This window comes from Channa argus, chromosome 11 (assembly GCF_033026475.1).
Source record: "Channa argus isolate prfri chromosome 11, Channa argus male v1.0, whole genome shotgun sequence".
Lineage (NCBI taxonomy): Eukaryota > Metazoa > Chordata > Actinopteri > Anabantiformes > Channidae > Channa > Channa argus.
In genome coordinates, this window is record NC_090207.1 from 181,420 (window position 1) to 201,211 (window position 19,792).

Sequence of the window (19,792 nt, forward strand, 5' to 3'; positions counted from 1 at the left end):
CTGTCCTGTGGTCGGAAGGTGGAGCCGGACATCTGGAGAAAAATGTTCTGCATCCTGTCAGATTCAAACTTACTAATGCTCGACAACCTGGAGGTACAAACGAAAACACAGCAACAGTCATTTTCTATTATGGTCAACCAGTCCCAGTTATTGAAACTGCAGCTGGGAAGCCGGGAAGTACTAAAGTAATGATCCACAGTAATAATACTTCAGTAAAGGATGTGCTACACCTCCCTCAAGACTTTAAGACTTTCCATAACAAGTCAACCTGATTGTGTTGCATTAAGAAAAGCTGAAGCTGCACACAAAGATGAAACGGCCACTGCTGGACAATTAATTCTTCTAATATTCATCAGCTCGACCCCTCAGTCATCTTCTCTTATTTTACAGGTCCATCCCCTCCTTCTGGCAGAGAGGGCGGAGGCTTGCACTGTCTGGCTGCTGAGATACACTCTCCATGTGAACTCATCACCTCCTCGCCCCACCCACAAAGGTAAGCAATACTAGGCAGGGTTTATAAAGCTGGAGGAGAAGAAGCAGAAGACAGAGAGAGATAGAATCTTTTGACAGGTAGAAAGACAGTGAATGGACATGGAGTTTGCTGCTGAGTTCAAGGACTTGAACGGTAAGAAATAAAAATCAGTTCTTTTAGTTAGTGTGTTTGCAGCAGAGATGAGGTTGCTTTGTTAATCTTGATAACATGTTACAATAATAATCTCATAATCTGATATAAAACAGGACAATATAGTAAAGACACAAGAAAAGGAGCAAAAAATACCTTTTTAAAGGTGCATTTCTAAATGTTTACTTGCTTTTACTGTGAACAGATGGACACTAATAAAAATAAGGTTTACTGTAAACTCCCAACTCCTGTTTTAGCTAAATATTTTGGCCTAATTTGAGAGAGAGAGAAATGCATGACATGCTTTAAGAGTCTTGTTGACAGTTTTCTAAGAGCATTTTTCTGATCTGCTTGAGCTAAAGATGCTACTGAACACGCTTTATTGAAGCTTTATATTGTATGTGAATACATCACACAGTGCTGTAAAGGAAATTGAAAATGTAAAAAGAAGATATCAGAGGAGAAGACAAAGAGGGTGACGATTGCACAAAGTGTTTAATAAATTCTTTAGTTTTACTTTCAGCAGGAAGGTTGTGTAAAATACATACAGTAAAATAAAAACTACATTCATCTTCTGCTTTTGTACAACCCCAATTTAAAAAAAAGTTGGGAAGATGAGTAAAAACAGAATCAGAGAACAGAATAGAACATAAACAACATACCAGTTTGCCATTTCATGGTAAATATTAGCTAATTTTCAATGTGATGGCAGCAACACATTAAAAAAACAGTTGGAAGAGGGTGATGTTTACCATTGTGTAGTATCACCTCTTCTTTTGTGTGAGGAGGAAGTGAGGAGACCATTTGCTGGAGTTTTAGAAAGGGGAATGTTTTCCCATTCTTGTCTGATGCATAATTCTAGCTGCTCAACAGTTCTGGGCCTTTGTTGCTGGATTTTTCGTTTTATAATGCACCAAATGTTTTCTATTGATGAAAGTTCTGGACTGCAGACAGGCCAGCATTGTCCTATATGCATATTATTTAAATATGCAAGGCCCTTCCTGAAAGAGATGCTGTTCGAATGGGAGAACATGTTGTTCTTAACCCTCTATGTAGTTTTTAGAAATGATGGTGTATTTCCAGATATGTAAGCAATTGTTCCACAATTTTTAGCCACAGTTTGTCACAGATTGGTGAACTTCAGTGCATCTTTACATTGAAAAGGCTCTGCCTCTCTGAAATGCTCTTTTTATATCTAATCATGTTACTGACCTGTTGCCAATTAACCTGATTAGTTGACAAATGCTCCTCTGTTTACTTTTTTATTTGTAGCAATTACTTGTCCAGCCTTTTGTTCTATTGTGAATAAAAAAAAAATGGGTTGATAAGATTTGCAAATCATTGCATTCTGTTTTTATCGTCCCAACTTTTTTGGAATTGGGGTTGTACATTTAGTCATTTGGCAGATGGTTTTATCCCAAGCGACTAACAAGTGCGGTACGTTATCACCACATGTGATTGCATTAAACACATAGGCAGAATATAAATTTATACAAACTTAAAAATCTTTGCTAGTTTCAGTGGGAAACTCCACTGCTGCTAGTTTGTAGACAGATGTTCGGTCAGACACATGTCAAACAGCTTAAGTGTGTTGTCAGACATGTTTGAGGCTTAATATTGTTCACATGTTCGCTATGTTGTGTAATAACAGGATCGAGGTCAGATTCTGTCAGAGGAAACATTCACAAGAACTGCTCAAATACATATTTTATTCATCTAAAAACATAAGGGTATTAATCTTATTTATTCAGCATTTTTATTTAATCACACAAATGTTTCTACATTACATGACACTGTGTTTCTACGAGCACACTAACATCACATTAGCACAGCAAGATGTAAAAAAAAAAGTAAATTGTGATTCAAAGTGAACCTCCCTGTTCTTGCAGCCTGGTGCCATAAAAACACTGGAGCTTCATTTTCATATTTATCTTTTATTAATTGTCACATGAAACAAACATTCATCCACTGACTGCTGCCTGTCACTGTGGCAACACCAACTTCACCAGCTGCCATGGCAACAGCTGTGGAGGAGCCAGCATGCAGCTTCTAAAACACTACCAAAGTTCCCATGATGCACTTTGTTTATTCCAGATGTGCCAGACAGAGGGGTGCGTCGACAGAGCATGCCCTCCGCCATGGACACACCCACTGCCAGAGTAACGGTGAACATGCACACACACGCACACACACCTTCTCCCAGCTGGGATGATCCTGTTGTTTCCATGGTGACAGGAGCTGCTGTAGATCAGCTGATTGGCTCCATCTACAGGTGACTCAGTGTGACATCATAGACAGTGACAGTAAATTCAAACTTTATCAAACTCAGATTTTTTCATGTCACACCTGTTGCCAGGTTTAATGCAGTCTAATATTAGATACAGGATTCTATGCAGATCAGGTCTGATCCCGTTTAGTGGGTGTTCCTGATCCAGACTCCTGTTGGGTTTGTTGTCAGATGTTTTATCTTTAACATTTTCACAAAAATCTATCAAAAATCAATCAATAAATAAATAAATCAAATGTGACATCAACACTGATACTCAATTAATTAATAAACACTTAGAGTAAAGGAAAAACTAAGTAAAAGGCTTTGATCTGAAATGTGGAGCAGAAGAAGAATTGTGTGACAAGGAAGGGAAATACCTCTAAGTTACATCAGTAAAATGTGTATTTTCCAAACAAATTGATTTACACTAGTGATCAGAATCTTCCTCTTCCTCTTCTTCAGGGCTTTCTCTCCCGGAGGTTAAAACAGTCTCTTCGTCGAACTCGATCACAGCCTAAACTTTCTCGTCAGAGCAGCATAAAGACCAACCTGATAAGTCCAGATGACACCAGGTAACACAAACACACAACGCTGGAACCAGGGATTGGGGGTGGTCTTTGTTTGTGTGTTACCATGAGTTGAGGAAGGTCATAAGGGAACTTCATACTGGAGCACATGTGGATGTTCTGAATATCCAGGAATGTCAGGTACCGACAGGAGGATCAGGTGATGGGGGAGACGGACCTGGTAAACCCAGTTAAGTCCTCTGAGTCACAAACCACTCCTGGGTCAGTACCATCTATCTACTGTAACATTCTGTGTGTGTGTGAATGCGTGCATGTATATGTGTGTGTTGGGTGGGTGAAGGAGAACTTCCTGTTAAGAACCTTAAAGAGCATCTGACAGTCAGAAGAGACATCTGGAAAAGGCTCACTGGTGGTGTCACATCCACATTGTGTCTTTTTCTAAGACTACGTCCACACATACATGTCTTTGTCTCTCCATCGAGATTTAAACTGAGCTTTTCCTTAGTGTCTTCTGGCGTAGAAGCTTTTTACACCTCTGTGAGGGTCTGGGCTGCTTCTCCACATAGGTTTTCAAAGCATCTTGTTCTGACCCATCTGATCCTTATGTCCCTGAGGTGTTTACCTGGACCCGATCTCCAGGTCATGTTGTTCTTTTGATGGCAGGTGCAAGTTGAAGGTTTTGAACTGTTGGTGTTTCTTTGACAGGATGACGGCTACAGCTGCACTGTAAAGCCTAACATGTACATGACATAATCTTTGTGTGTGCTGCATAGTAGCAGGTGTGGGGGTGTATGGGGCTTTAATCCTTGTCTAACAGTGACACAAAGTGAAATGGGTCGGGAGGGGCAGTGGATTAAAGAAAAACACTAAGGGGTAGAGTAACACTGACAGAGGAGATGAGGAGAGGACTAAGGAGACGAGAGGAGGAAGTAGGGCAGCCTCACTGCAGGGGAGGGGCGACTGCTGGCAGAGAGGGAGGTCGAGTCACATTGAGCCAAACACAGAGAGAAAGAGAGAGAGAGAGAGAGAGAGAGAGAGCTGCTGTAGCCGTGTAGCATCATCATCAGCAGCAGCAGCAAGCTAACAGACAGACAGACAGACAGGTCTTCAGGCTTTTGACCACACAGCTTCAGGATCAGCAGGTTCTCCATCTTTCTTCTTCTCTGCTCCTCCTCCTGTTTGCTGCTGACAGAGAACATGCATCCATAACCCCCCTCAGCCCCACTTCCTCCTCTTCTTCATCATTCACACAAAATGCTCGGTGAGTATCCTGCACCAATGTCTCACATCCTTTGTCCTCTGAGTGTCTGAATACAGAAATGGCTGCAGTCAGTTTCTGCTGCTCGGTGTGAGTGTTGGGGGGGTGGGGGTGCATACACAGTGGCTGATTTGCATGACCATGCATTCTGTGTGTGTGTGTGTGTGTGTGTGTGTGTGTGTGTGTGTGTGTGTGTGTGTGTGTGTGTGTGTGTGTGTGTGTGTGTGTGTGTGTGTGTGTGTGTGTGTGTGTGTGGGTGTGTGTGTGTGTTGGCTTCAGTCTGCAGACAACTAGCCTGCTATGTTAGCATGTAGCTAGGCTACACACACTGTTAGCCAATGTGTTTTGCTACACAAGGTTAAACCCACACACATAGTTGTCCCAGGAGAATTAACTGTATAAGCAGCTAACACCGAATAGCTTGTTAAGATAATGAGAGATAAAGAGCTAACGGAGGAACAACACCATGATTCTGACTGATCATCCTGTTCATATGTCTTCTGAGGTCAGGGGACACTATGGAAAATGTTTGCTCTTTACTTGGTTGCTGTTCCTGACAATTTGGTTCTCTGAGCTTCAGAATCGTCCTCATAATTAATTATAACTTTGGTCATAAATTTAAGCTATTTTAAATAAACCACATTCAGATACTAAAACACTAATCATGTTTATTGTCTGTCAGTTTTTGACCTGGATTAGCTTGTTTGTCTCTGGGGTTGTCGTCCGAAAACTGTTAAAGACTTCAAGTATTTTGAGACACATTTCTTCTTTCTTAAAACCAAGATCCTGATATTTTTATCAAACATTGCCTACATGCTTCAAATCATCACTGCACCAAGTAGAGCAACGTGTTAGACAAAAATTTTATAGACTCTGAGGTTGTCGTCCGAAAACTGTTAAAGACCTCAAGTATTTCGAGACACATTTCTTCGTTCTTAAAACCAAGATCCTGATATTTTTATCAAACGTTGCCTACATGCTTCAAATCATCACTGCACCAAGTAGAGCAACGTGTTAGACTGAAATTTTATAGACAAGAACAGATGTCTGCAGCACAGATGAACAACTTAATCCAGGCTGATAACTAACCAAATATTAACTGTTGGTTTTGGTGACTGGATGGTGACTAATGTATGATTAAGTTAGAAAATGACTATAATGAACAGGTTGAATAGCTGCCTCTTTCTAACCCATGCCCCTTGTGTTAAGGCTAGGACAGACTTAGAGTAATGTGGACGTGGTTGAAACTAACAAGCTCTTTACTACCCCAGTGGGACCTCAGTCCTGTAGTAGTAATAGTTTGCAGTAGCAAAGAGCAGATAATCTGTTGTTTAATTAAATTTTTTAAGAAAAACTACCACAGAAAGTAAATGTATGGAGTTCTAGTCCATCTCGCTGATGGTCCGTAAAGTTAATGCTGCCCAACTCGTTCAGAAACTCCTATCTTGACTACTGCAGAGTCCTGCTCTCAGAGCTACCAGCAGCACCAGTAGGCCCTCCAGATGATTCTAATCAGCCAAAATGGACACATGTCTCACCAATTTTCAGGTCTCTGCACTGTCTTCTTCACGTTAAAGCTCTGACATACTGGTCAACAGCACTTTTACTGTAAATATAAAGTGCTCTGGATAAAAGCATCTGCCAAATGATTAAGAGTAGGATTTAGTGGTGGGAATATGAGGTTAATGGGGCCGGACTGAATGACATTTACATTTACATTTAGTCATTAAGCAGACGCTTTTATCCAGAGCGACTTACAAGTGAGGTACAAGGCAGCAAAAATCTAAGTCAAATATATACAGTTACTACAAATGATGAGGCTGCTGCATTACTTACGGAGATGAGCTGTGTATTTTTGGTAAATGGTCTGCACTTATATAGCGCTTTTCTACCTATTGGTACTCAAAGCGCTTTACACTGCTTCTATTTCACTCACAATCACAACCAATGGGGGAGCTGGCCAACACTCACCAGGAGCAACTACGTTGGATTTCAGTGTCTTGCTCAAAGACACACAACATGTGACTGGAGGAGGATCAAACCAACAGCCTCAGGATTTGTGTACGACCACACTACCTTTCTGCGCCACAGTTGCCCTGGTCATTTTATGTCTCCTGACAGAGCTCAGTCCCATCTCAAAGACAACTAGGACATCCTGACACCTGAGCATGCAAAACTAAGGGTTTTGGGCTAAGTGGTTGGGGCAGGGGAGTGACATTGGACCACAGAGTTAATGGACTTTACTGTCCCTACAAACTTAAAAAAAACAAATCCAAGCTTTCTGCAGCCATTTACAAAAAGCCATAATAGCTTGAGATGCAGCTGCTGCTCTTTTATAATTAGTGACAGGATTTAAAATGTCTCGGAGCAGACCTGAGGTTTAACACTAGATATTTACTGACAGAGAATCTGCATAAGGCTAAGCTCATCAAATGTTAGTTGCTGGTTTGGGTGCAATAAGCAAAGGCATCAATAAACAGCAGAGTGTTCATCACTGTGTACAGCCTCTCCCCCAATAACTGTACCCAGAATTCTGCTTATGCCTGCTGCAGTTCACCTTACATTTGAGTCACAGAGCTAAGCTGCTGATTACTAAATGACAACATTCTCTAAATCCAGAAAGTCATTTGAATACCCTCGGCCCAACTCTGCCAGTATTTCCAGAATACTCATAGACTCTTTTTAATTTTGAATCTGCTTCTCAGGTCGCAACATTCTAAAAATACCTTCAAAACTGGAGCCTGTGTTGTCAAATAACTTTTCAAATAACAGATTTTGCTAATGATTTAATCCTTTGGTAATCAGTGGCTTAGCTGTGTAAATGGGCAGGATGAGTAACCGTTAACGACAGAGTATAAATTGCTACCGTGGACCTCTGCTGAGTAAAAGCCAGGTTTTATATTCACAAGAAACAAACTAATAATGGATAACATCAGCCTAATCTGTTCTTCTTAACATTCCTGTTGGTGCTGGTGCTTCCATTTCCCTCCACGGATCTGGTGGTCACTCTCTTTATTGTTGTTTTCATGCATGATTGTAGCTGTAACTCAAGACTGCCATCTGCTGTGCCACTGGGGTCTTTGCCTTTATCATGGAACCTTTGCTCACACTCTGGTGCTCACTGTCACTTTAGAAAGTATTCAGACCTTTTTCACTGTCCCTGCTAGCGTAATGCTGTTCTCACCATTTTTCCCCATTGGGATGGTATTTGCAGTTGATGTACCCACTATTTATCAGACAGTACAGTTTACTGTCACCAAATGCAGAAAAACTCCAATAAGACCGTGGCTTCTGTCTGTCCACTTTACTATAACGCCTGATTCATGGAGTTTTACTGAGATGTTCTCTGGAGAGATGACCACTGCAGAGATGTTCTGACATTCTTGGTCACCTGACCAAGGTCCCTATGTCTGATGTCTGGCTGACTCTAGGAAGACTACTGGTGGCTCCAGACATCTTTAATTCCAAAGTGATTCTCAGTATGGTGCAAAAACACGATTGATGGTAAAAGTGAACTACTTACAATTTAGTTAAAAGTGTATTTTAAATACAAAAAATGATTATTTTACATATCTGCACAATGAAAAACCGGATAGCCAATGTGAATATAAACACAGGTCATTCTTTGTGCTGCTGTAGGTTTTGTTCCTAATGTGCAGGAAATGCTTTCCCTCTTTATCTGTGAAGTCAAAAACCATGGTGTTACTCAGACCTGTGCCATGTCAGATTGACATGAAGACGATTACATTATCACCTCTGTATTCAGGCTTTATTTGTCCCTGTTTCAGGCATGTGATGCGGCGGCTGCATTGTGGTAGCCAGGAGTCTTTGCTAAGCACCGGTTGTGTGTCATCCCTGGAGCTTAGAATGGACCAGTCCGTGATTATTAAACCAGTTCACTCCTCCCTGCTGGGACAGGACTACTGCTTTGAGGTGATGCCCAAACTGATCACAACCTATTCCTATGTTTTATCATACACATGAGTCACAGAGCTGCCACAGCAAAGTCTCCAAAATCCACAAAGTTGTGTGACAACACTTGCCCCCATTCTAAAACTATTTTCTAAGTGATGAGCCCTGATAAAACATGATTTAGTCTGGTTAAAAATAATAAGATTAATGTGTTTCTTATGTGATTTTCCCACATTATTTGATAAAATGAGCCAGACAACATCAAAACTTGTTGGACCATAAAACCAAGTACATTTGTCATCACACTACATTATTTTTATCCAGTGTTGTCAAACAACTTTCCAGGGGTAGAAAAGATCAACATTAATTTCTGCTTTGTTCTTCAGTAAAACAATACACACTGTAAAAACATCTTCTCAATATGCCCTCAACACCTGACTAGTTTACACAGTTGTGACCACTGGCCGCCTGTTTCCTAGGTAACGACAACGACAGGCACAAAGTGTTTCTCGTGTCGCTCGGCAGCAGAAAGAGACAAATGGATGGAGAACCTGAGACGAGCTGTTCACCCCAACAAAGACAACAGCAGGAGGCTGGAGAACGTCTTGACGGTGTGGGTCATTGAGGCCAAAGATCTGCCTGCAAAGAAAAGGTGGGGGTGCATCACTTAACATCTGCTACACCCCAAAGCTCCTACATTCATCACCTGATTACCAGACATTATTCTAATGCAGCTGTCACGGCGCAAAGGACTGTACCTAAATTTGTACTACAGGTACAGCCTGGTCAGGAAGACAGTGGGTAGTAACAGTAGTATTTGTACTGCAGGTACTTCTGTGAGCTGTGTCTGGACGACAGTCTTTATGCTCGGACATCATGTAAACTTAAGACTGACAACATATTCTGGGGAGAGCGTTTTGACTTCAGCAGTCTGCCATCCATCAGCGCCATCACCCTCCATCTCTACAAAGACACGGACAGGAAGAGGAAGAAAGACAAGAGCAGCTACGTTGGATTGGTCAACATCCCCGTTGCTTCAGTGACTGGCAGACAGCTGGTGGAAAAGTGGTACTCAGTGAGCACACCCAGTACAATTCGGGGTATGTACACTGTGTTTGTTTCAGCATTTTAGTTTGAAAACACAAAAAGCGTATTAAGTCTAAAGCAGTCATACACCATAGCTAACCTTTGTTAGCTATGGCATTCCACAAGGCTCTGTGTTAGGACCAATACTTTTTACTTTATATATGTCTCCTTTAGGCAACATTATTAGAAAACACTCCATAAATTTTCACTGCTATGCTGATGATACCCAGCTATATTTATCTATGGAACCAGATACAAATAATCTGTTAATAAAGCTTTAAGCCTACAAGACATAAAGGCCTGGCTGTCCCACAATTTTTTACTTTTAAACTCAGACAAAACTGAAGTCACAGTATTTGGGCCCAGAAATCTCAGAAATATGATGTCCAACCATATCGTTACTCTAGATGGCATATGTCTGGCCTCCAGTACTACTGCAAGGAACCTTGGAGTTATTTTTGACCAGGATTTGTCCTTTACCTCACATATAAACAAATCTCTAGAACAGCCTTCTTCCACCTACGGAACATTGCCAAAATTAGGAGCATCCTGTCTCAAAGTGATTCCCAAAAACTGGTCCATGCATTTGTTACCTCTAGGTTGGACTACTGTAATTCCCTACTTTCAGGATGCCCCAGTAACTCCCTAAAGAGCCTGCAATTAATCCAAAATGCTGCACACAAGAGTGCTGACTGGAACTAGCAAGAGAGATCATATTTCACCTTCACTAGCTTCTCTCCATTGGCTTCCCATAAAATCTACAATATAATTTAAAACCCTGCTTCTTACATATAAAGCTCTGAATGGTCAGGCTCCATCATATATAGAAGACCTCATAGCACCATATCATACCAGTAGACCACTTCGATCTCAGAATGCAGGCCTACCTGTGGTTCCCATAATTTCCAAAGGTAGAATGGGAGGTAGAGCCTTTAGCTGTCAATGTCCTCTCGTATGGAACCAGCTCCCAGTTCAGATTCGGGAAGCAGACAACCTCTCTACTTTTAAGTCTAGGCTTAAAACCTTCCTCTTTAATAAAGGATATAGTTAGTTATAGTTATGCTGCTATAGGCTTAGACTGCTGGGGGACGCACCCCCCGATGCACTGAGCTCCTTTCCTCCTCTTGACCCTCTCTCCTCTCCTCTCACCCCGCAATTGTCATCACCAGTGTGCAGCTACTGGTCCAACCAACCTGCCCGATGTTTTGTAGTTGCTTTTTTGTTGCTCTGTTCTTTTCTCTCTTCACTTTCCACTCACCCCAACCGGTCAAGGCAGATGGCCGTCCACCCTGAGCCTGGTTCTGCTGGAGGTTTCTTCTGTTAAAGGGAGTTTTTCCTCTCCACTGTTGCCTAAGGCTTGCTCCAGGGGGAATTGTTGGGTTCTCTCTGTACATCTTTATAATCTTGACTTTATTCTGTAAAGTGCCCTGAGATGACTTTGTTGTAAATTGGCACTACATAAATAAAGTTAAATTGAATTGAATTGAGTCTTTGTCCACATTTAAAGTAGAATAAATCCAGCTGCATTTAATAAAGGAGAAAAAACACCCCAACACTGTTCAGTTGATATAGGAATAACATGAAACCATCTTTTCTTCATCACTCAACTGTTGATGTCACACAGTGCACAACAATATTTCCACCAATGAAAATATTTTTACTGAAAATACTTGTGTACTCACTGTTTTAGGGAAGTCTTCAGTGCCGATGGTTCGGATCAAAGCTCGATACCAGAGTATCATCATCCTGCCGATGGAGCAGTACAAAGAGTTTGCAGAATACATCAGCTCCAACTACCTGCTGCTCTGTAACACACTGGAGTCCTCCATCAGCCTGAGAGCAAAAGAGGAACTGGCAGCTGCACTCGTCCACATCCTGCATAGCACTGGCAAGGCCAAGGTAACTGCACCCACTGCACCTCTAACCCCTTTCAAAAAAACTTAATTCACCTAGCACCGCTTAGGGAAGGCAAAGGTTACTTCATCTGTTATCCTGCGTCATTCCACTTTCAAAATAAAACCCATCCAATGTCACAGGGCAGGTCCAATGTAAACAGACTCCTTCACAATAAGACCACTCCACTCTGAGCCCTCTCACTTCAACCTAATGAAGATGACCTTTGACCTCCCTTTTTGCAGGACTTCCTGACAGACCTGATGATGTCAGAGGTTGACCGATGCCGTGATAATGACCAGCTGATTTTCAGAGAGAACACACTGGCGACAAAGAGCATAGAGGAATATCTGAAGCTGATTGGACAAAAGTACTTGCAGGATGCTCTGGGTACACACACACACACACATTGTATTTATTAAAAAGGATTCATACAAACTGTAACACTAGATACAAGCACAGTAACAACAACAGTAGTGGGGCGGCTGTAGCTCAGTTGGCAAGGCAATTGACCATGGACCACAGGGTCAGTGGTTCAATCCCTGCTCCTGGCTAAAAGTCGAAGTGTTGCTCCCGGTGGGTCAGGTGAGCACCTTGCATGGCAGCCACCGCCATCGGTGTGTGAGTGTGTGTGAATGGGTGAATGGGAAGCAACATTGTAAAGCGCTTTGGATAAAAGCGCTATATAAGCGACTATAAGCGACATTTACCATTTACCTAGGTAGTTAAAACACAGATAAACAGATACAATTAGGTTGCACCCTGCCAACCACAAGGGCTGTGATTGGTTGGACACTAACGTGTCTGTCCTGAACAAGTCATCTCAATGACTGTAATAAACAATTGTGATAGTGTATCAAACATATAGAGCTGGCGGGAACTGGCAGGGAACTGGCAGTAGGACCTGCTAAGGATTGTTGGTGTCGTCCTTAGCGGTTGACCAACAAACTGCAGTCACTGAATCAACTCTGGTGTTCCTCTGTGTTCAGGTGAGTTCATTAAAGCTTTGTATGAGTCTGATGAGAACTGTGAGGTCGACCCGTCTCGCTGCTCAACCTCTGACCTCGCTGAGCATCAGGCCAACTTGAGAATGTGCTGCGAACTCGCCTTCTGCAAAATCCTTGACTCGTATAGGTAGGTCTTCAGTCCAAACAAAATCTGTAGAAACACTGAACAAAGGCACTGAAAACACTTTTTTAAACATTTTGTTAGTAACATTAAACCCAGTACACTTTACGTTTATTTTCAACATTTATCCAAACAGGGTCTTTCCCCGAGAGCTGAAGGAGGTGTTTGCATCCTGGCGACAAGAGTGTAGTAACAGGGGACGACTAGACATCAGCGAGCGTCTTATAAGCGCCTCATTGTTCTTGCGCTTCCTGTGCCCAGCTGTGATGTCACCATCACTGTTCGACCTGATGCAGGAGTACCCCGACGAGCGCACAGCAAGAACCTTAACCCTAATCGCCAAGGTCATCCAGAACCTTGCCAATTTCAGCAAGTAAGCTTGGGCTTTTATTGTGGAGGAGCAGTGAGGTAGCTAATAAATGACTTTTTACTAATCAGTACCTTCAACTGCATCTCTAATCCTAAATATTTTAACCGGGATGTGTCACCTGTTGCTGCAGGTTCGGCACTAAAGAGGAGTACATGCTGTTTATGAACGACTTTGTGGAGCGTCAGTGGAGCAGCATGCAGCGTTTCCTGCAGGAGATTTCGAACCCAGATGGACTTAACCACACCGCCGGCTTCGACGGATACATCGACCTCGGCAGAGAGCTGTCCAGTCTGCACACTTTGCTGACTGAGCTTGACCAGGTAACACGTGACCAGATAATACACGTGATCAGGTAGCATCTCATCCCCCTAACGCTTTTCTTTCTCTGTCCTGTCTCCAGTCCTGCCTGTCCAAGCTTGGTCCTCTTCCCCGCATCCTCAGAGACGTTTCAACTGCTCTGGCTAACCCAGGGGGTCTGGGTAATCCTGGAGCTGTTTCCTCTCCAGAGCCTCAGCGGGTCATGTCTCCACCTCCTCTGTCCCCACCCCCTCTGTCCCCACCCCTCTCCCCTCCCTGCAATCCCTCCATCGGCCTGCAGGGTGGCGTCGGACTGGATGGCGGGTTAGCATCAAAAAAATGGTTTCTACGCTTGAGGGACAGTAGCACTTACCAATAGCAGCTGAGCTCACAACATTTACTATTTCACTAACATTTCTTTAAAACGTCCAACAATAGGACAATTTATTTATTACTTATTATCATGTACTCTACACACAGCAAAGGAGAGAGGAATTGTAGACCTGGATCAGGGAGTTCAGGTAGGAAGGTGAGTCAGAGCTTTGAATTTGATAAAGCCAGGGCACAGATCTAAAAATTGGTGGGATGTGTCCTTTTGGTTGATTAAATAAGATGCTTGATGCTCAATGCTTAATGAGATGCTGCTGCATTTTGGACCATCTGTAGGATTTGATGGAACTGCTGGTAGCCTCATCAGCAGAACGCTGCAGTAGTCATGATGAGATATAGTTGAGGAAGATGGCTACTAAGAAGAGACTCTGAATCAGTCCTCTCTGCTCTGCCCAGCCCCTCAGGTAGTCGTAGTTATCAAAGTACAACCAATAAGAAGCTAATATATTGATTGATTGACAAATTGAAAAGTAATTGCTGCTTTCTCTGACTGGTCAGTAGACTGATTCTCACTCAGACTCTAAGAACTGCACCTCTCTACATTAAAGCTGCTTTCAAACACGCACACATTCTCCAAATTAGCTGCATGTGAGAACCAAGTTAGATAGCCCAGATAATCTCTGTACTTTAGCCTGCGACCCCCCAAGTACCATGTCTGGGTGATGTCAGAGTAGATCCGTGTTTACCCAGAGGACTAAAAGTGAGCGAGTGGGGGTGTTGATAATGCGCTGATCTGCTACTGGCAGGGCTTCTTTTGTTTCAGCGTGCTCTTAACAAAATACTGTGATATGTGGAGTGTGCTTAGTCTGTCAAATCGCTTCTGACCAGCCACCGTCCTTCACTGTAGTCAGGCAAATTCTCTGTTAGAACATTTTCACACGAGTTCATACGTGAAAACAACACATTTTGGAGGATAATTTTCTTTAAAAACATCAGAAAATCTTGTAGCGACCCACAGCTTACTGGAGCTACCTGTGGGGGTCGGCAAGTTGAAGCTAAGGCTAACGTTAACCCTAACTTACTTGGCTAATTGGTTGGCTTGGGCGCTAGCAGGCACACACAGGAGCAAACTGTCCAAAAGGCAGGCAGAATAGAGAGCACTTGTGTCCCATCCACCCCAAAACCCCAAATTTCTCAAGCTGGTTCACAAGAAGCAATGACCGGATAGTTATTGCCTTTTTACAGTTATCCATGTCCCTATAAATAGCTGAGCTTTATACTGAATACACACAACAGTGGCCGGTCACTGTGATCACCTCTCCTATGCACAGCACTCTCCCTCACGGTGCCGACCAACACATACACCATGTATAACAAAACAAAACCAAAAGCGTCTAAACACACCTAATAACACTGATTCTAACACAAATCGTGCACATGAAACACTTTAAACACAGAGAACTATTCACATGGCGTTTTACCTATAATTACCCAGGGGTCACTGTGCCAGCCCCCACACTAACCCACCAGCCAGGCCATTACAATATTTTGTAATAGCATCTATTTTAACATGTGGTACTAGGTTTGTACTCGTTCTGTTGGACCTGCTGGTTCTGACTATATGTGTTTGTAGTTTGGTAGATTTCACCAGGCTTCCGTCTCCAACTCCTGAAAACAAAGATCTGTTCTTTGTAACCAAAGGATCCAGTCTGCAGCCTGCATCAGGTGACCTTTGACTTCTAATGTTTATCACTTTCTCCTGTATCACTTTCTGACCTCTTGCCTCAATGATATCACTTCCTGCAGATCTGCAGGGCTCTCCTGCTCCGAGCTCCTCTTACTCGGAGCCCAATGACAATGAGGCGGCATTTGAAATGACCAATGGCAGCCAGAGGGAAGGGTTGGAGTTGACCAATGAAAGCCGCAGCTTATCTCTGGTCGACCTGCAGGACTGCTCCCCTGGTGACGGCCTTGATGACAGCCAATGGCAACGCAGGACAGGGCTGCTCCCTCTCTCTTTCCAAAACCCGGTGTATCACATGACCACGACATCTCCACGGCAACCACAGCAACAGGTGGACGCCACACCATCAGATGGCTCAGCGGGGTCGCAGGGAAACACTGATGCTATGTCAACCAAACCGGCTTTTCTCACCCAGATGTCTGTGGGGCTGGGAGGTGGGGAGAGGGGGGAGAGGATGTCAGCCATGTCCAGCAGTAGCAGTGGAGAGGAGTACTCCAGACGGGGTCTGTCCCTTACAGAGACCCTCACAGGTGAGTTAGACCAGGACCGGAGGCCAGACCCAAGGTAAAACCTGACCTGCTGACTGTGTTCTGACTAGATGTTTTACCACGTGGTTTAAAAATGCTCCTAAAATGAAATTAATCAAAAATTTGATGTTATTGGAAATTGCAGCCCAGAATTTTTATCTATTATCTATTTGTTTATTTGTTGCACGGTATTTTTACATTACAGTGAGAGACAAACGGTAATTCAATTCTTCATTATGTCCTGTACAAATTGCAATTTAAAAATAAAAGCAGTTTTTCTGAGTTTTTCTGTTAGCTGAATGATGAATTAATAATAATAATAATTCATTTTATTTATAAAGCACTTAACATTTGTTAACAAATCTCAAAGTGCTACACAATTAGATTAAAACCAAGAATAAAACATAATAAACATGTAAAGCATAGAAACATATACAACATCAAATAACACAGGATTAAAGAAAAAGTAATGATCACTTTTAAAATGTTTTTCTGAACAGAAAAGTCTGTTCTGTTTTTGCCCCACCCAGGTACGTCGGCCCCACCTCGTCAGAACTCTTCAGGCCCTCAGAGACGCATCGATCAGCCTCCTCCGCCAAACTCTGCTCCCCCAGGACCTCCCAGAGGCCGTACGCCTCCCAGCATGCTCAGTGGTGGAGGTGGGAGTGCCGCATACCCCCCCCGCCCTGCTTCTGGTAGCATGATGTCATCAAGCCCCGACTGGCCAAGCAGTGGCCAGTCGCGGCTCAGACAGACCTCATCATCATCTAAAGGAGACAGCCCCGAGAAACAGCGATCTGCTACAAAGGTAATCAGGTTCTTACCATGGTAATCTGACCGCATCAGTGCTGGTTCTGGTTCGAGTGGTCAGTGCCAGTAATGGACACTGGGGTTGCTTTTATTGTGCTGGCGCTAATTTAGTGCAAACAGGTGAACAAATATCCAGGTGGTTGCTATGGTAACAGCATCAGTGTACCTGTGTGTACCTGTGTATTTTCAGGCCCCATCTCCCTGTGCACTGGACCGGACCGCAGCCTGGTTGCTTAACATGAACTCTGCCTCCTCCTATGGTGAGACAGAGGATGACCGTCACGATGACGCCCTCATTGAGAAGGTAGGAAAGTGGGAATTTACTGGTTCTACTGGTACTCTGTGTTAGGGATTCTAAAGTACAGTTACTGTACAGTTACAGTTACTGATCAGCAACTTGAGTATCTGGGGGATCAAGTTCAGAAAGATTTGCAGCTTGTTTGAAATCATCTTTGGACCTCGGAAAACATTTTCGTGTTGTAAAAGCTTAAGCAGTTATATCTGTTTGCTTTGTGTCTGTACAGAGTTTCACAGTGTAATTTCACCACACTTTCACCACATTTTTCATGTTTACAATGCTTTATTAACAACTAGTATAAACTTACTATAAAAGCGTCTAAAACAACATGTTCAAATTCAGCTCCACAACCATAGATACATCTGATGTGAAAACATCAGGTCTTACCAGCTTACCTCCCTGTATGACACAGAGCCAGGGCAGCAGGTCTTTGAAAATAGTATGGAATTTGGTCTAAATTTGAGCTTCTATAAACAGAATCATGGTTACATTTACATATACTTAAGGAGCCAGGTTTCTAATCTTCTTTCTCTGATTTCTCTGAAGCTGATTTCTCTTGAAGAACCCTGATTTCTTTGCCATGTAAACCTGTAACCATCTTTCTCCAGCAGACATCTGCTGAACAAAAGGCTGCATATGTCACGTTGTCCTCTCTTTTCCTTTTTCTCCTCTTTACTGTCACTCTGAAGCAGCATGAACACAGGATCAAAAAATAAAAAACAAGGCAGGAAGCAGCGTTTTCCGTCACTGTACAATTAAAATCAGAAGTCAGATCTGATTACTCGTCTGCTTCATGTAAAAATTGATTTCCATTAACCAAATTAAGTGGACGTAAATACAGTCATTGCAATGTGTGTGCGTGTGTTTGCATGTGCGTTGTAGTACCAGCAGGAGATTGCATTGCTGCAGGAGAAGTTGCGAGTTGCTGCGCTGCGTCAGGAGGAGTGTGAAGCTCGTCTCATGGTCCAGGATCAGCAGAACCAACGCATGCTGCAGGAGTACCAGGTCTGTAATTCACCTGTACAGGTGCTATGGTGAGTGGCATGATAACATGATTCTACTGAAGCAATAACTGCGTGTGTGCCCATTTCAGGCTCGGCTGGAGGACACAGAGAGCCGACTGAGGAGGCTACAGGATGACAAAGACCTGCAGATGAACAGCATCATCACCAGGTCTAAAGATCTATACACCTGTACACCTGTCTGTCTCTACACCTGTCTGTCTGCTAACTCTCTCACCTGTGCAGGTTAATGGCAGTGGAGGAGGAGCTGAAGAAAGATCACTCTGACATGCAGGCTGTGGTCGACTCCAAACAAAAGATCATAGAGGCACAGGTAGCTGTTTGTTAAACCTTCATTCAACAATTTGTCTGCCCACCTGCCTGCTTCTCACCTGTCCCTCTTCTCACTTGTCTGACACTTAGGAGAAGAGGATAGCGAGTCTCGATGCTGCCAATACTCGCCTGATGGCAGCTCTGACTCAACTAAAGGAGCGGTATGCAACAACATCACAGAGGAATGGCTTGTCTCCCAGCAACACGTCGTCTCTGCAGATCACAGAAAACGGGGAGTTTCGTAACTCCGGCAACTGCTGAGCTCTGATTGGCTGTTTCTGCCGGGAGGGAGATGGGCTTATGTGCATGTCATGAGAGGTGGTCGGAGGCGGGGGCATTTTTAAAAATTTAACCAATAAACTCTGTCATATTCATCCCAGACCTGTTAATCACCTACCCACACAGCAAATCTGACCTGACTCCGCCCCCGTTGCTTGGTTACTTTACTTCCATTTTTTGTTTTGCATGTTTCTTCCGATGCGGTCTGACGTCATACCCTGTTTCCTTTTGGTACTTCCTGTTCAGAGCTGTACATGATTCTAGTTTTCTTGGAGTAACTCCACCTGCGCACAGCTCTTGTTCAACTGCAGCAACTTCATGTATACACTGCTGTAGGTTAACTGGGGCAACTCCACCATTGCTCTTGTCTGACCGGTCACATAAGAGTTCACTCTGACTGGACCAATTGGAACAACTCTGGCTCTATATGGCTCCAGAATATATGAATCTGATCTAAACTGTGCTTACTGAAACAGCTATTGATTTGACTGGCTAAAACAATCCTCTCTGTATATGGCACTGCTTTTGCAGTTTCTGTTTAGACCTCAAATTTAAAGTTACTGAGAGGAATTCGGAGTTGTTGTAAAGATATTTATCTTTAAGTTTCTTTATGTGTAGATTGTGATTTAAAGGAATAGTCCAACACTTTTTCTGTCAAATATGTTCAACTCCGTGTACAGAGACGGGTCCCGGTTAAACTAGCTTAGCACAAAGATTTGAAACAGGTGGAAAATGTTAGCCTACCCCATGTAAACAGGAGCCAGGTGGTGATTAGTGACCCCCAAGGTGTTGAATATTTAGTTAATCAGGTTCAGAGATGGATGTGGGGACATTAGTTTGTGTTGTTTCAGAGAATTATACTGATTTTAATGTAAACTTCAGATTTTATTGTAAAACAGTAAAAACTTTAAATTGTGATGAATAGTTTGTGAACACAAACAAGTCTGCTGTTCTGTACAGACTGGACTCTACCAAACTCTGTCCTCTGCTGTGTTCACTGTCTCTGTTTCTCTGTATTTATGAGAAACATATGTTCCTCTTCTTGTTATTTAACATCAGTATTTATAAACAGAGATGCTTCAATAAACTATTACACTATCAAACTGTT

At 42.9% G+C, this 19,792-nt stretch overlaps 1 protein-coding gene across 2 annotated transcripts; it reads left to right on the forward strand.

Moving 5' to 3' along the window:
• The first annotated feature begins 576 nt into the window (after nt 1–576).
• Nucleotides 577–19,787, forward strand: LOC137135882 (disabled homolog 2-interacting protein-like). 2 transcript variants are annotated; one of them, XM_067520608.1, is made up of 20 exons: nt 577–625; nt 2,717–2,787; nt 3,354–3,463; nt 8,465–8,609; nt 9,068–9,240; nt 9,417–9,688; nt 11,365–11,573; nt 11,813–11,957; nt 12,557–12,701; nt 12,832–13,068; nt 13,196–13,385; nt 13,466–13,686; nt 15,326–15,417; nt 15,499–15,966; nt 16,494–16,771; nt 16,964–17,077; nt 17,954–18,076; nt 18,165–18,244; nt 18,319–18,406; nt 18,496–19,787. In XM_067520608.1, the coding sequence occupies exons 1-20, from the start codon at nt 586–588 to the stop codon at nt 18,664–18,666; spliced, it is 3,372 nt and encodes a 1,123-aa protein (XP_067376709.1). In that variant the 5' UTR covers nt 577–585; the 3' UTR covers nt 18,667–19,787. The 2 variants fall into 2 exon arrangements, with proteins under 2 accessions (XP_067376709.1, XP_067376708.1); XM_067520607.1 differs by lacking the exons at nt 577–625; nt 2,717–2,787; nt 3,354–3,463 and adding an exon at nt 4,066–4,679.
• Nucleotides 19,788–19,792: the final 5 nt, after the last annotated feature.

Excerpts from the sequence above, each read along its gene's own strand:
- LOC137135882 (XM_067520608.1), top strand. The coding sequence starts at position 586 with ATGGACATGGAGTTTGCTGCTGAGTTCAAGGACTTGAACG. Across the intron at positions 16,772-16,963 it reads AACAGCGATCTGCTACAAAG|GCCCCATCTCCCTGTGCACT; the intron begins GTAATCAGGTTC and ends GTGTATTTTCAG. Across the intron at positions 17,078-17,953 it reads ATGACGCCCTCATTGAGAAG|TACCAGCAGGAGATTGCATT; the intron begins GTAGGAAAGTGG and ends TGTGCGTTGTAG.